This window comes from Triturus cristatus, chromosome 2_2 (assembly GCF_964204655.1).
Source record: "Triturus cristatus chromosome 2_2, aTriCri1.1, whole genome shotgun sequence".
NCBI classification, from domain to species: Eukaryota; Metazoa; Chordata; class Amphibia; order Caudata; family Salamandridae; genus Triturus; species Triturus cristatus.
The window spans coordinates 859835513-859849548 of NC_140582.1; the positions used below are offsets into that span (position 1 = coordinate 859835513).

General features: G+C 45.5%; 1 protein-coding gene across 1 annotated transcript in view; it reads right to left on the reverse strand.

Annotated features, from left to right (window-relative positions):
• WDR19 (WD repeat domain 19) overlaps positions 1-14036 on the reverse strand; it is a 992607-nt gene that overhangs the window by 545660 nt on the left and 432911 nt on the right. Inside the window, exon 18 of the mRNA XM_085642250.1 lies at positions 3917-4076. Coding sequence (XP_085498376.1) covers positions 3917-4076 — 160 coding nt within the window. The remainder of the gene's footprint in view (positions 1-3916; positions 4077-14036) is intronic.

Sequence of the window (14036 nt, forward strand, 5' to 3'; positions counted from 1 at the left end):
CCTCCTTATCTGTAACTTGTCTTCCCCCCTTACTACGTGCTGGGCTACCTCTCTTAATGTTGCTAGGATCTCTTGACCCACTCTGCCCCCTCCGCCCCCTACTAATTGTAGACGTAGATTGTCTAAGCTGTCTAGAGCATTGGGGGGGGGCTGCCTGGAATGAGGGTAAGGGCGAGGGCGAAGGCTAGAATTACTAAGAATGCTTCCTTCTAGGGTGTTTTCTGAGATAGATTCTGTGGCTACCACACCACTGAGGGCCCCCCACTCATTTATTTGGGAGGGAACAAAACGGGATGACACACTATTGGGAGCAGAGAAATATCCGCAGCCTCCTGCTCCCCCCTTGCCAGCTCCCACCTCCTCTCTTGCCTGATCTCTTGGCTGGTCCGTGGGTACTGCAGGTATTTTAAACGTAGCTCGTGGGGCTCTTCCTGCTTTCCCAGCCCTCCCAGTTATTGCACTCACTGTAGCATCTGGTGGTCCTCCCCGGGTAAGACTGTCGGCAAAAAGATCCCTCTGAAAATATCTCGCCTGCCTCCCGCGGCGAAGCTCCAGGGCGGCCCAATGCCACAGGTTCAATACCTGTGGTAAAGCCGCGCCGACCGGCCGTGAGATGAGATAAGGCTCCGGCGCGGCTGAAGTGCCTCTCTCTAGGCACATTAAACGCATGCAGGGGTCCAGCAAACACTGCAAACACAGCAAAACCTCGATGCACCAGGAGAGATACAGAACGAGCAAAATCAAGCTCGTAAAGCGGCAGCATTAACCCCAGGGTTCGCCAGTTAAACAGATACAGAACGAGCAAAATCAAGCTCGTAAAGCGGCAGCATTAACCCCAGGGTTCGCCGGTGAGGAGATCACACGCTCAGCGTCTCCGCATCACAGCTGGGGGCGTGGCGCTCTAGCGAGAGCTCAGAACCCGGAGCGGAGTACCGCGACAGCTAGCCTGCTGACGCCATGTTCCTCTGGATGACCTTGCGTCCAGAAAAGTAACCTTGTTACTGCCCACACATGACATCACTATCTTTAGAAAGTGTAATCACTGTAGATGAAGTTATCGGGGCGATTCAAAGTTGTAAGAGTGGTAAAGCGGCTGGGCCTGATGGCCTGCCCGCCGAGATTTATAAACATCTGGTGGTAGAGGTTGCGCCTTCCCTTACGGGATTATTCAATCAAATCCTGCAGGAAGGCGTTTTACCGCCTTCCTCTTGGAATAATGCATCCATCACTCTCATTCTCAAGCCAGACAAAGTTCCAACTGACTGCGGCTCATACCGCCCAATCTCAATACTTAATGCAGATTATAAAATCTTTGCATCACTGCTGGCTAAGAGACTGGGTCAGGTCGTCCCCTCTGTATTGCACCTTAACCAGAAAGGTTTTGTTAAGGGTCGCCAGCTCTGTGAGCTGACGTATGACCTTATAGGAGCTATAGATATGGCCACAAGTTCATCTTTACCCCTAGCTATCTTGACGCTGGATGCCGCCAAGGCCTTCGACAGGGTCAACTGGTTGTACCTGTCGGGGGCCCTGGAGAGGTTTGGCGTTGGTGGCACTTTTCGCAGAGCTGTCGAGCTCCTATACCATAATCCCCCTGCATCCGTTTTGGTTAATGGAGGTCTGTCCGACCCTTTCACCATTACGAGAGGAACCCGACAGGGATGCCCACTCTCTCCGCTCCTTTTCGATATCTTTATTGAGCCCTTTGCCCAAAAAATTAGAGAGGATAATAATATCAAATCCTTTAAATATAGGGATTGGGAAAAAAGGGTGTCGTTATATGCTGATGATATCTTGATTATGACATCGGAGATTAGTACGGCATTCCCTGCAATTATTAAATTAGCTCTTGAATTTGGAAGTATTTCAGGATATGAGGTCAACTCTGCCAAAACTGAAATCATGGCATGGAACAGCGACCTCTCTGGATTCAATGAGCAAATGAGCAACAACTTGAGGTATCTAGGTATTAGAATTATTAAAGATATAAATAAGATCGCTTCTATGAATTTTTCTATTGTTGCTAAAGAATGCCGGAAGTTAATGGGATCTTGGGTTCATCTCCCCCTAACAGTTTTGGGCCGTGCTAACTTAGTAAAGATGTCCATATTGCCTAAATTGACCTACATCTTTAACACCATTCCACTATATTTTGAGGCATCGCTCATTAGTAAGATGCAGAGCGATATTTCTTCATTCATCTGGAAAAATAAAAATGTGAGGTTAGCATGGAAAAAACTCAGACGGCGAAGGGAGAAAGGTGGACTAGCTGGTCCGGACCTCCAGATCTATTTTTGGGCCTTCCAGATGACACACGCTCGAATGTTGCTAAAATGCCATCTGTACATGGAATAGGGAATATGTTTTCAGCCCTATTACAGTGTGAAGGAGTTGGGCAGTCAGGTTTTCTATTTAAGTTTGGGGACCCCAAGTTTTAAAAAAAAATCAAGCTGAAGGTGCTCCACGGCTTAGCCAAAACCTGGTTTAACCTTAGGGCTGTTATCAAACTAGGGTACTTTTCAAATAGATCTCCAATATGGAACCTTCCATCCCCCCCCGGCTGGACTAATGATACCTTGGTAATTCCACTGAAGGATGCCGGTATTCAATCATGGGGTGATTTGTTTTTGGAAGACTCAGTGTTTCCTTGGGAGTATCTGGTAAACAAGGTTGGCCCAAACCTTTCTAGATTAAAGTACATACAAATCTCAAGTTGGGCCCAGTCATATCCATCCAGTACCCCTCGGAGTTTCAACATGCCCCTAGGAGGAAATAGCCTACTTGTGTCAACGTTGTTGGACAGAGCACCTCAATCCAAAGAAGTTTCCCTTTGGTATAATTTAATTTTGGACGAGATAGATGGGGAATTTCCTGATCATCTGTGGGGCACCCTATTGCCTAATGAAAATTTGAATGAACTCTGGCGTATGTCTTGTAACACCTTGTGGGACCTGGTTAAGCCTGCCTGGCTCCGCAGAAATCATCTCTTCACCATCCACAGGGCATATTATTCTCCTCAGAGGCTCTCTAAATTTACTCCGGGATTTCCGGTGGCATGCCCCCGTTGTGGTTTAGCTGAGGCTTCTGATGCCCATATGTTTTTTGAGTGCACCCTTTTGTCACCTTTTTGGGATTCCATCAGCACTAAACTCTCTTTGGCCGTGGGTTTCACTGTTATTGTGGACTTGCGATTAGTAATATTTGGGACTGTGGATCAGAAGCGAAGTCCAGCAAAAGATCTTGTGTTTTATTCCATCCTATTGGCTCGTAGGGAAATATGCAAGCGCTGGAAAGAGACAATTCCACCTTCTCTATATGATTGGCAGTCGGCAATGCTACAAATCTCGAAAATAGACCTGCTTAGGTCCGGCAATTTGAGTAAAAGAGCTTTCTGGCACCTACTTGATTGGTCTCAGTGACAGCCTGGGGTTTTTTGTTTTTTTTCCCCCAGGTCCGATGATTACGAAGCCATGGTATTTTTTCCCTGCTAATGCCGCATGGCATCGATGCCAACTCTCACGCGGATTTTAGCTTTGGTGGAAGCGGTTTCTGGTTGACGTGTGTTGTGTTCATTAGAAAATGTTAAGGCTGGCTGGACACAAGACATAGCTGTTGGTTCATGGTTAGTATCTATCTACTTTAAGACCCCTTCCAACTATCTCTTGAGTAAGCTTGTCAATGTCTTATATGCCATTCTTTTTGTTTTGGCCTACGCAAGTTCCACCTTTGGTGAAGATGAGGACAAAGAAAAAAAACAAAAAAAAAAAAACTCACATTTCTGACAGCAAAATAATATGGGAACCAATAAAAATAAATGGCTCACTTATGGACATAAATACATCAACATAATTACAAATTCAAAAGAAATGTTGCTTTAAATTATATATTTTCTGCCCATGCACGAATGAATTTTTACCTTGATCTGTTCCAAGGACATCACCATGCCAACATTTCCAATTGTCCGGTAAACACGTACTGCAAACTCTACCTCCATGTGGTGAAGGCATGCTCTGGCCAGCTCATTCCAACCTGATTGCTCATTTAGAATTTTACAAACTTCCCAGGCTTCCGAAAACCTAAGAAAGAACAAGATGGCAGCACTATTTTACTTTTCTTCCGATTTATTGAGAAGAATCACATTTTCATTTTGATATACTAAACAGATAATTGAGCTAGGAAATGGAACAATTTACATAGTAAGAAAATCTCATGAAGTTTTAGTTTATTGATATTCTGCATCATCTGATCTCACTGGCATCTGTGAGGAGATCACTGCCGAGGGAAACATCCTTTACAACAACTCCGGAGTCATAATAGCCGTACAACGACTTGCACAAACAACGGCTTAGCCTGAACCACACATGGTTCAGGCTTAAACGGTCTAGTGTTCGGAATGGGCAGTCACGAGGAGCGTCGGAGAAACAGGAGAGGTAAGTGGGGTTCAGGGGTGGGGAGGGGGGTTGTATGTTCGTTTTTTTAAGGGGGTGGGAGGTGTTTGGGGTAGATTTAAAGGAGTGGGGGTATTAGTGTTAGTTTTAAGGGGGTGGTGGGGGGTCCGTTTTATTATTTAGGGGTTTGGGGATCGTGATCGATTTTAGGAGGTGGGCGGGGTTCGAGTTAGTTTTAAGGGGGTGGGGGGGTTCGTATTAGTTTTTAGGGGTTGTGGTGTTCGTGATCATTTTTAGGGGGTGGGAGGGGTTGGAGTTGGTTTTTAGAGGGTGGAAGGGTTGGAGTTAGTTTTGAGGGTGTAGGGGGTTCGTATTAGTTTTTAGGGGGTGGGGGTTCATGATAGTTTTTAGAGGGTGGGAGGGTTTCAAGTTAGGTTTTAGGGAGTGGGTGGGGTTAGTGTTAGTTTTCGGGGATAGGAGGAGTTAGTGTTAGTTATTAGGAGGTTGGGGGGTTTGTGTAAGTGTTTAGGGGTGGAAGGTGGGAGATACAGGGTAGATTTTAGGGAGTCGGAGGGGTTGGGAATAGATTTAAGAGGGGGGTTCACTATGCATTCGTTTATCACAAAAATCCGTGGTAAAGGAAATGGTTGTTGAGAAGTGGTCGTAGTACAGGCCGTGTGGTTTAGGGAGTCGTTGTTGAGAAACTCGTTGTTCCAACATACAACCAGTGTGAATGTCTGACAGTGACTAATAGAGGGTCATAAAAGGATCAGACTTCAAACACATGCAATCTTTAGCATCTCTGCAAAGCGCATAGAGCAATGGTCAAATGTTTGGCAATTGAAATTGTGGTTCTAAAGTCAAAATATTGACTGTGTTAAAGGACAATAAAATGCAGTGCTTAAAGGTCAGTTTGTGGGTTGTGTGTTGGGGGTGGTGAAGTGAAAGAAATCAACAGAAGTATGTGCAGAAGAAGTGGCAAGACAGATGTAGGAAGCTGGCTCTCTCTATAGTGGTGTACCACAGTTAGGTGCACTGTGCAGAGTTCAGGTGCCCCGTATTAGTGTACAGGGGCTTGCTTTGACAATCCCAAGGTGCTCTATTTGTAGTAGTGTGGTTAAGCAGCCTTAGGCTTATCAGAGGGAATTGTTAGGCATTTGTTTCACACACAGAGTCAATAAATGAGACACACGTGCAATAAGGAAATCAGACACCAATTTAGAAAAATATATTCGATTTTTATATAAATGTGGACACCAAGATCTACAAGATTAGGTAAGTACTTTTTGAGTTAGCGATTATCCAACATTTAACATAGATTTTTATTTAAATGTAGTCACTAAGATATATAAGATTAGGTAAGTACTTTTCAAGTGAGCGATATTTAAACACTTAGAAAATACAGCTGTCAGATTTGACGCATGAGCCTCGAACACAGTAATGTTATTCTATGGAAGAAACGTACACTGCATAGAGTCACTTGCAAACGACTTACAGGACTGTTCTTTTAGACTTAAAGTAAGTAGGAGCCTAGGTCCTTAGAACCACCAGCAGTTTGAGTTTGCCTGCCCAGGTGTGTCTGGGTGCAGATGTGCTGGTCGCAAGGGTAGCCTCGAACGCTACCACTGAAGTCTATGGAGAAACCTCTAAGCAGAACAATGTGAGTAGGAATCCAAAGGGGGGCTTGGTTATTGAAGGTCTCTGGAGCAATGGTGCACCGTTAGTAGGCTCAGACTCGGACTGTGGGGCTCAGGTGTAGATGTGTTTTGTCTGGCGGGCAGCTTGTGTTGTAGGCTCGCACTTTTGGGGTCGACCTGGAGATGGGAGCAGGACAGCTGGACTACTGTCGTTGGTTTTGAGGTACACAAACCTCTAGGGCGCGGATTGATCAGCATTTTCTGCGACAGGGCTGCCTCATTTCCCCACGTCCTGCAGCAGACCACTGCCAGAACCAGCTAACACACAGCTGCCAGTAACACTAAAGGAATCAAGTACGTTGGTGAGCAGAAGCAGACCCGTCAGCCACAGGACAGACACACAAGACGTGATACTGGTCCAGAGCCACTCTACGACAGAGACCCGCTGCTGCAGCCGGCGCACTGCTTACGGCGTGGCTGGCTCTGGGCGACGGGAGAAACACGGGGGAAATACAGAGGTGCTGGTGGTGTCCCTGTTGGTTGTTCGTTGGCGGTGCTGTTCGCTGGGCGCGGTGCTGGGCCGGGTGGGCTCCGGAATGCGCAAGAAGATCTGAAGTCAAGCGGGCACCATTACTCGACCTCCAACGCCCCCTCGGATATTGGAAGGGACTCGGGGGGTTGCCCTCATCCCTTCGATGTGAGTTTTGATACCACCGTTGAGTTTAGGATAATTTGGGCCTTTTTTTTATTTATTGTTTTCGATCAAGGCTGCCATTTGTGACATAGCACAGTGCCCCTCCCCCAGCAGAGCTGTTTAGCCTTTCCGCTCCAACCTACATCCCTGTTGCTGTTACCGGGAGGTCCAGAGAGACTACATCGCCCAGCCTGCCTTGCCCGGGCACGGTGTCATCCGAAAGAGCTAGGAGGCGCTATAAATCCGGCAGTGGGCTCCCGCAGCGTGGGTCCCGCTTCAACCTACATCCCTGCTGCTGTTACCGGGGGGTCCAGGGGGACTACCCTGCCCAGCCTGCTTTGCCCGGCCACCGTGTCACCCGAAAGCGCCAGGAGGCGCTTTAAATCCGTCACGGGTCCCGCTTCAACCTACACCCCTACTGTTGTTGCTGTTACCGGGAGATCCAGGGGGACTACATCGCCCAGCCTGCCTTGCCCGGCCACCGCGACATCTGTGTCACCCGAAAGCACCAGGAGGCGCTTTAAATTCGGCCGTGGGTCGCGCGCGGGCCCGTCTGCGCCTGTCTGAGACAAGGCAGGGCGACCCCTCTGTGACTCGCTTTTCATTTGCAGTTCCGGACCACGACCCCAAATGTACTTTTTCTCCTTGCCACGGGCAACGGAACCATATCCTCAATCATTGTATATGTTAGTATATGCATTCCTTTGGCTGGTGGTCAATGCTTTAAGTAGTCTTAACTCTATTGCGAGGCAAGTTCTGGTTTACAACTTACTGTCTTTGTCTTTGCCACAGCATTTTACTTAATTTCTTCCTTCTAACAATACAGTGAGGCCTGTCTCTAATTAACAATTCTGGAATAACCTAATGGGGAAGAGGAAAGCTCTGGATAGTGGGTAGGGGGCTTGTGAAGAAAGGCACAAAAGCAAAAAAAACATCTAAACAATCGTTCTGTAAAACCCATGCTGTCATGGATTGCATTGTTAACCTCGTTGGTGATTGTGAGGAGATTTTACTTGCCCCATCCGGCCCGTGCAGTTTTTCCAATGTGGCCAGTGCACCCCCCTTTCTTTAGCCACAACCTCCAAAAAAGCTACTCCGGCAATTCCTGATATATTTAAAAAATCCTCTTCAAAGGGCCAACAAGCCTCTATTCACGAACATACTTTGCTTGAAGAGAGTAATAACTCCTCTCTGCCAAGCTCATACCCTCCCTTAACATGCACCACTGAGTCTGACATTATATGTTCAAATAGATTTTTACCCCTACTGGAAATCCCCGAGGAACACAATGACCAGCAGAGTTCCAAGAGGCCAGAAGGTGAAAGTATCAGTTGTGATGATACAACTAATAGGTTTTTGTGTTCTTGTACAGCTATGTTTAGAAACCAGATAACTGATTTAAAGGCCCAGACTAAGCAACTTATGGAGGAAGTTAATGAACTAAAGGGTATGATCAACACACTCTCCATAGCACTAAACACATGAGCTAGTAAAGATTATTCAGCCGTGGAAGCTCTGCCCCAGATTCAAGTTTGTAGAACATCTAACATCACCAAAGGAAAATCATGCAGTCCAATTATCAAAAACAAAGCCAACGGACAACTAGCAAAGTTCAACAAACAACCGACTTATGGCCCAAATATCATGCAGAATCCTGCCACCCTCGTAGAGCCAGTGAATAGATCCTACAGTTTGCCCAATGCACACACTAGAAGAAAAATGCACATTCCTTTTCGCCCCAATGTTCAGCCCAGGGTAACCTTACCTGCAAGAGTAAGCAATCACGACAAATCTTTTCTTCGATCCTCCAATCACAAATCTTCTTGATTAATGTCCCAAAATGTTCGCCTAGCCTAATTAAGGAGGATGAGCAGTCCCTGACCAACAAGTGTACCCAGTGGTTGAGACATGTGCGTAAGTGCAAATCCATAATCAGGGAGGACATATCCTCCGTTGTAAGATACTCATCTAAGTATAACAACTCTGATTATGTGTGTCTTACCCTTGTTTCCCCATTGTTGGTGGAAAATCTGGTGGCTTTTGATTTAAGAACATCTCATATGATACACACAAATATTAGGCTGAAACTGAATCCTCCTAACTTTGCTTCTAACCTATCCTTTAATGCCCCAGAACCAAGTTGTATCGGGGACTCGTCCCTTCAAAACATAGATTGACTTTTAACAGATTTATGCCCCAAAGACAGATCCCTAGTAGTTACTCAACCAGGAGGGGCCGAAAGTTACTGCATAAGATGTCCCCCTAGCACTGGCCTTGATGGGACGGATTGTGTAGAAGAACTGCCTAGGATCTCAACACTATTATTGATTGTACCTCCTAGCCAAAAAGGTAATCATGTCTTAGTTCCAGTCATCTCCAACAAGGGCAACACTGTGGAGGCCAGCCCAGGCAAAACCACAGGCTTTCAAGATACACCCTTAATGACAATAGCTTTGTGGAACATAGCAGGGTTGACCCATAAGATTCCATCACTTGGCTGGTCAGACTTTATAGAAACACAGGATATTATTGTGTTCCAAGAGACCTGGGCATTAGCTCCAGTTCACCATTTTAGCTATTTAAATGTTCATAAATTAGCAGTAGGTGGTCATAAAGGCAGACCTTCAGGAGGGCTAACAATTTGGGTAAGGCAGAGTTCTGCCTATAAGATAGTGGAAATGGAGATTGATAACATTGACATTATGGCAATACATATCTACCCTAACTATCCCCCCAACTTACTTATAGTTAACATATATGCTAGGGGCTTGGTGGGTGGCAGGTCATCTAAGACAATCATTGACCTTAACAGTTTTTTAGTCAGAATGGGTGAAGGGAACAACATAATCATAGCAGGAGATTTTAATACTACATTCGAGCCTTTGGATTCTGAGGATAGCAAATTTAGTGCTGACTAAGATGCTCAGTGGGGTATACCCTGACTGGAGATACCACCAATTAAAAAGTGGACCGAGGCAGCGCTCCAGCTGAAAGCTTTTAGCTAGGGCAGTTAGGGCAGCAAATAGCCGTACACCCTCCGACCGCTTAGGATCTCATACTTACAACAACGGTCTGAGAAGCAGTCGTATAGACTACATCTTTATTAATATAGAGAATTGGTCATCACTAGTGGATATGAAGGTCTGTGTAAGGAATGAAAGTGACCACAATCCATTGCTGCTAAAACTCAAAGGCTCAGGTTACGTAACACCCTTGCCCCCAGTCGGTGAAATTGAGACCGCTGATGCTATAATCAGTAATGATATGAGGAGGATCAAATGGTCCCAGATTGTCGAGAATGAAAGCACCCTAGACAACATGAAAGCAGAGGTGATGAACTCACTAGACCTTCTTCAAAAAATTAACAGTCAGGATGAAATCAACCTTAATATCACTCAAATTCACGAGACCATGTTTGAAAACATCAGGTGTTTCTTTGTTAAACCCTTTAAAATCCCTAAGGGATCTTCATTTAAGCATGACCACTGGTATAACATGGGTTGCAAGGTAGCATACAAGCAGTTGCCCCGGGCAATAAAATAATGACCTAGGCAGGATTAGAACAGCATGTAAACAGTATAAATCCACGCAAACACTAGCAAATAAGGAATGGGATGAACAACGGTGGAAGGAACTTTTGCAAGCTAGCAAAATGAAAAACATGCGATCATTTTGGCAGCTTGTCAAACGGAGTAGAGGAGGCCAAGGCAGTGCCCCTCAAACCACATTGCCCCGGACCAATGGGTATCCTTCTTTGAGAATCAATTTACAGTCGCTGAGAATATACCCCCCTTCCTAGTTCCAAGTGTAGGCTCACCAGTAACATTTTCCTTGAGAGAAGTGGAAACTGCCGTAAATTCAGCACCAAAGGGAAGGCCCCCGGTCCTGATTGCATCCCGGCGGACCTATTCTTATCTGATAAAGCTAATTGGTTCAAGTACATTCTGATTCTCGCATATGTGATTGCCAGAGGAGCTCCCATCCCCGATTCCTGGTGAGGAGCCGAAATCTTACCTATTTACAAGAAGGGGGACCGTTCAAGCCCCAGTAATTACAGGCCAATCAGCCTGATCGATTCCACCTAAAGATTATGGCTAGATTGGTTCTGAACAGAATTCAGATCTGGATAGCAGAGAACAACATATTATCCCCCTTCTAAGCAGGTTTTAGGGCCCTCGTAAGTACAATTGACCACGTTTTTTATTTTGTCTCAATTTACTGGCGTGTTGTACTATTAGTGGGTGGAACTATTTATGCCACCTTTTTAGATCTCAAAGCAGCATTTGACACGGTCCCGAGAAACAAACTCTGGGCCATACTGAGTGACATAGGATTACCCCCGAGCTCTTGCAGCTTGTAGTTAAACTGCACAAATCCAATTACACGCAGGTTCGCTGGGGTGCTCAAGGGAACACTACCCCCCAAATTTCCAATCCTCAAAGGGGTACGTCAAGGGTGTGTACTGGACCCCACCCTGTTTTCACTGTTTATAAACGGTGTGGTCAATTATTTTTCAGAGTACTCCACCGATGCACCCTCTGTTGCTGGAATAAAAGTCCCAATACTCATGTTCGCGGACGATACCCTAATTTTATCAAAAACTCAAGTTGGGTTGCAGAGAGAATTGACCCGATTTGGGTTATTTTGTAAGGAACATGAGTTATTGGTAAACGTGATCAAAACTAAATTTATGGTGTTGCACAAACATAAAGTAATCAAGTCAAGGGTTGTTATGAACAATGAGCCATTGGAACAAACAGATTTCTTTACTTACCTTGGAGTAAATATAGGCCGTAAACTAGACTGGCGCTTAAGCATTCCCAGCTTGCAGGAGTGATTTTGAAAGAACACAGGCTCTCCCAGACAAAGCCGGTTCGTCCTGCACTTAAGATATATAATACCAAGGTTATGGCTTCTATTCTGTATGGGGCGGAACTTTGGGGTTTTGAAAACCTGTCCTCACTAGCCCAGGCCCAAAAAAGATTTCCGAGAGGTTTGGTAGGCCTCCCCCAAAGTACACCTCTTATACCTTTATATTCTGATTTGGGGTCCAATTCCCTAGTAGAGGTTGCTAGGTTCAGACCATTGGTCTACTGGAGAAGACTTTGGTCTACCTCGTAATTAGCCCACTATGCACTAGCTCTCAAAGACATCAGTGATGCCGATACCTCTCACAAGATTAGATGGTTACAACAGGTGAAAAGCTCCCTGGTGAATATGGGCATGAGGCATCTATGGGAAGACCCGGTGCATAATATGTTTCCTCCCAAAAAAGCATTTAAAGAAGCTTACTGGGCTATGATTAGAACTGGAAATCTTTGTCATTCTAACTCATCATCTTTGACCAGTAACTTTCTAGCCCACAAGCCGGACCCACTGTATGAAGACTTTTGGGACTTTATAACCAAGCCCACTGACAGGAAACGTTATTTCCAGTTCCGGATAGGAACGTTACCGACCAAAGCCTTCACCAAAACCTGGCACCATTCTCAAGATAGTAAATGCCCACTCTGTCAGAGTATGGATGAAACAATCCCTAACATATTATTTGTATGCCCAGCATAAAGTTCTCCACGGAGCAAATGGCTCAAACCAATCTGTCTGAACTTGAGTACTAGGTCGAGTGCTACTGCTCTGCGAATATTGAAGACCAGGACACAAGAGGCAATTGTGATCACTATAGCAAAGTTTTTAGGCTGGGTGTGGAGAATTAGACACAAGATTGAAAGCAAGCAGACTGCGACAGTGCTTAGTTAGACACTATCTTCTGCTTAGCTCTCCAGCCCAGATATTTATTATACTTCTTAATCAGTATTGGGACCCGCTGGTATAGAATATTATATGAATCGTTATTAGCCTGCACCGATTTTACTTTTTTTACTGTTAAAAAAAGCCTGTATAAGCTTTTTTAATTGATATATAAATTGCTTGTCTTTTTAACATGTTTTATCATATTTCTATGCATAGTCCTTGTTGAGAACTGGATTTTACACATGTACTCTTTGGTGATGTAAATATTTATTGTCTTTTATGATCAGTGCGGTCGAAATAAAGACTAATAAACACTAAAAAAAAAAAAATAAGAAATCCTCTCTGGCGCTGATGAACAAGTTATTTACCTTCGGTAACAATATATCTGTAAGAAACATTAGTTAGCGATAGATTCCTTACCTTAGAATTACCCCCAGGGATCAGACTGGATCCAGAAGGTTTTTGTCAGCCGTACCCCTGCGCGTCGGATGGTTGCGTCGTGCGGTTCGGCGACCGTTGTTCGCCGAGATGACGTCGCGGCAGCTACTTAGACGCAGTCCTCGTGCACTGACGTCAGTTCTGTACACGACTTTCCGAGCCAGGAATGCAGAGCCATGCAAGATGCTGACCACTGGTGCATTGAAACTAGGGCCCTGACAGGGATGACCTTAACCCTAGAAATCAGTTCGCAGAACAGGGAGGATGAGCGGGGCGTTAAGGAATCTATTACTAACTAATGTTTCTTACAGATATATCGTTACCGAAGGTAAGTAACTTGTTCATCTGAAAGAAACACGTTAGTGATAGATTCCTTACCTTAGAATAGATTACCAACCCATGTGGTGGGTCTGCGAACCAAGATCACACCAGGAAGTCCTGGAGAACACAACAGCCAAAGAAGATGTCTCTTCGGACTTGGCTATCCAGGCAATAGTGTTTAGTAAAAGTGTGCAACGAGGCCCACGTAGCTGCCTGACAGATGCTTTGTAAGGGGACACCACGTCCCAATGCCATAGTGGCAGCTGTCGCCCTGGTGTGATGGGCACGCAGCCCCACCGGAGGCTCCTTTTATGCCAGAGAATAACAGGCTTTAATACATAAAAAGACCCATCGGGAGATAGTCCGCTTGTGTACGGCCCAACCTTTTTTGGCGCCTACGTAGCCAACAAAGAGCTGGTGATCCACCCGGAACTGTTGTGTGCGATTCAGATAAAATGAGAGCGCACGTTTTGGGTCCAGACGGTGGAGCCTCTCTCCGTCTCTGGAAGGATGTGGAGGCGGAAAGAAGGTGTGCAAAGTGATGGTTTGCCCGATGTGAAAGGCAGTGACAACCTTTGGCAGAAAGGATCGGCGTGTTCTGAGCACAACCTTGTCCGGATGGACAGACAGAAAAGGAGGGTTGTAAGAAAGAGCCTGGAGCTCCCATACTCTCCTAGCAGAGGTGATGGCAACCAGGAAAGCAGTCTTCAAAGTTAACAGACGAAGAGGACAGTTGTGAAGAGGCTCAAAGGAAGTGCACAATAAATATGTGAGAACCAGGTTCAAGTCCCACTGTGGCATTACGAA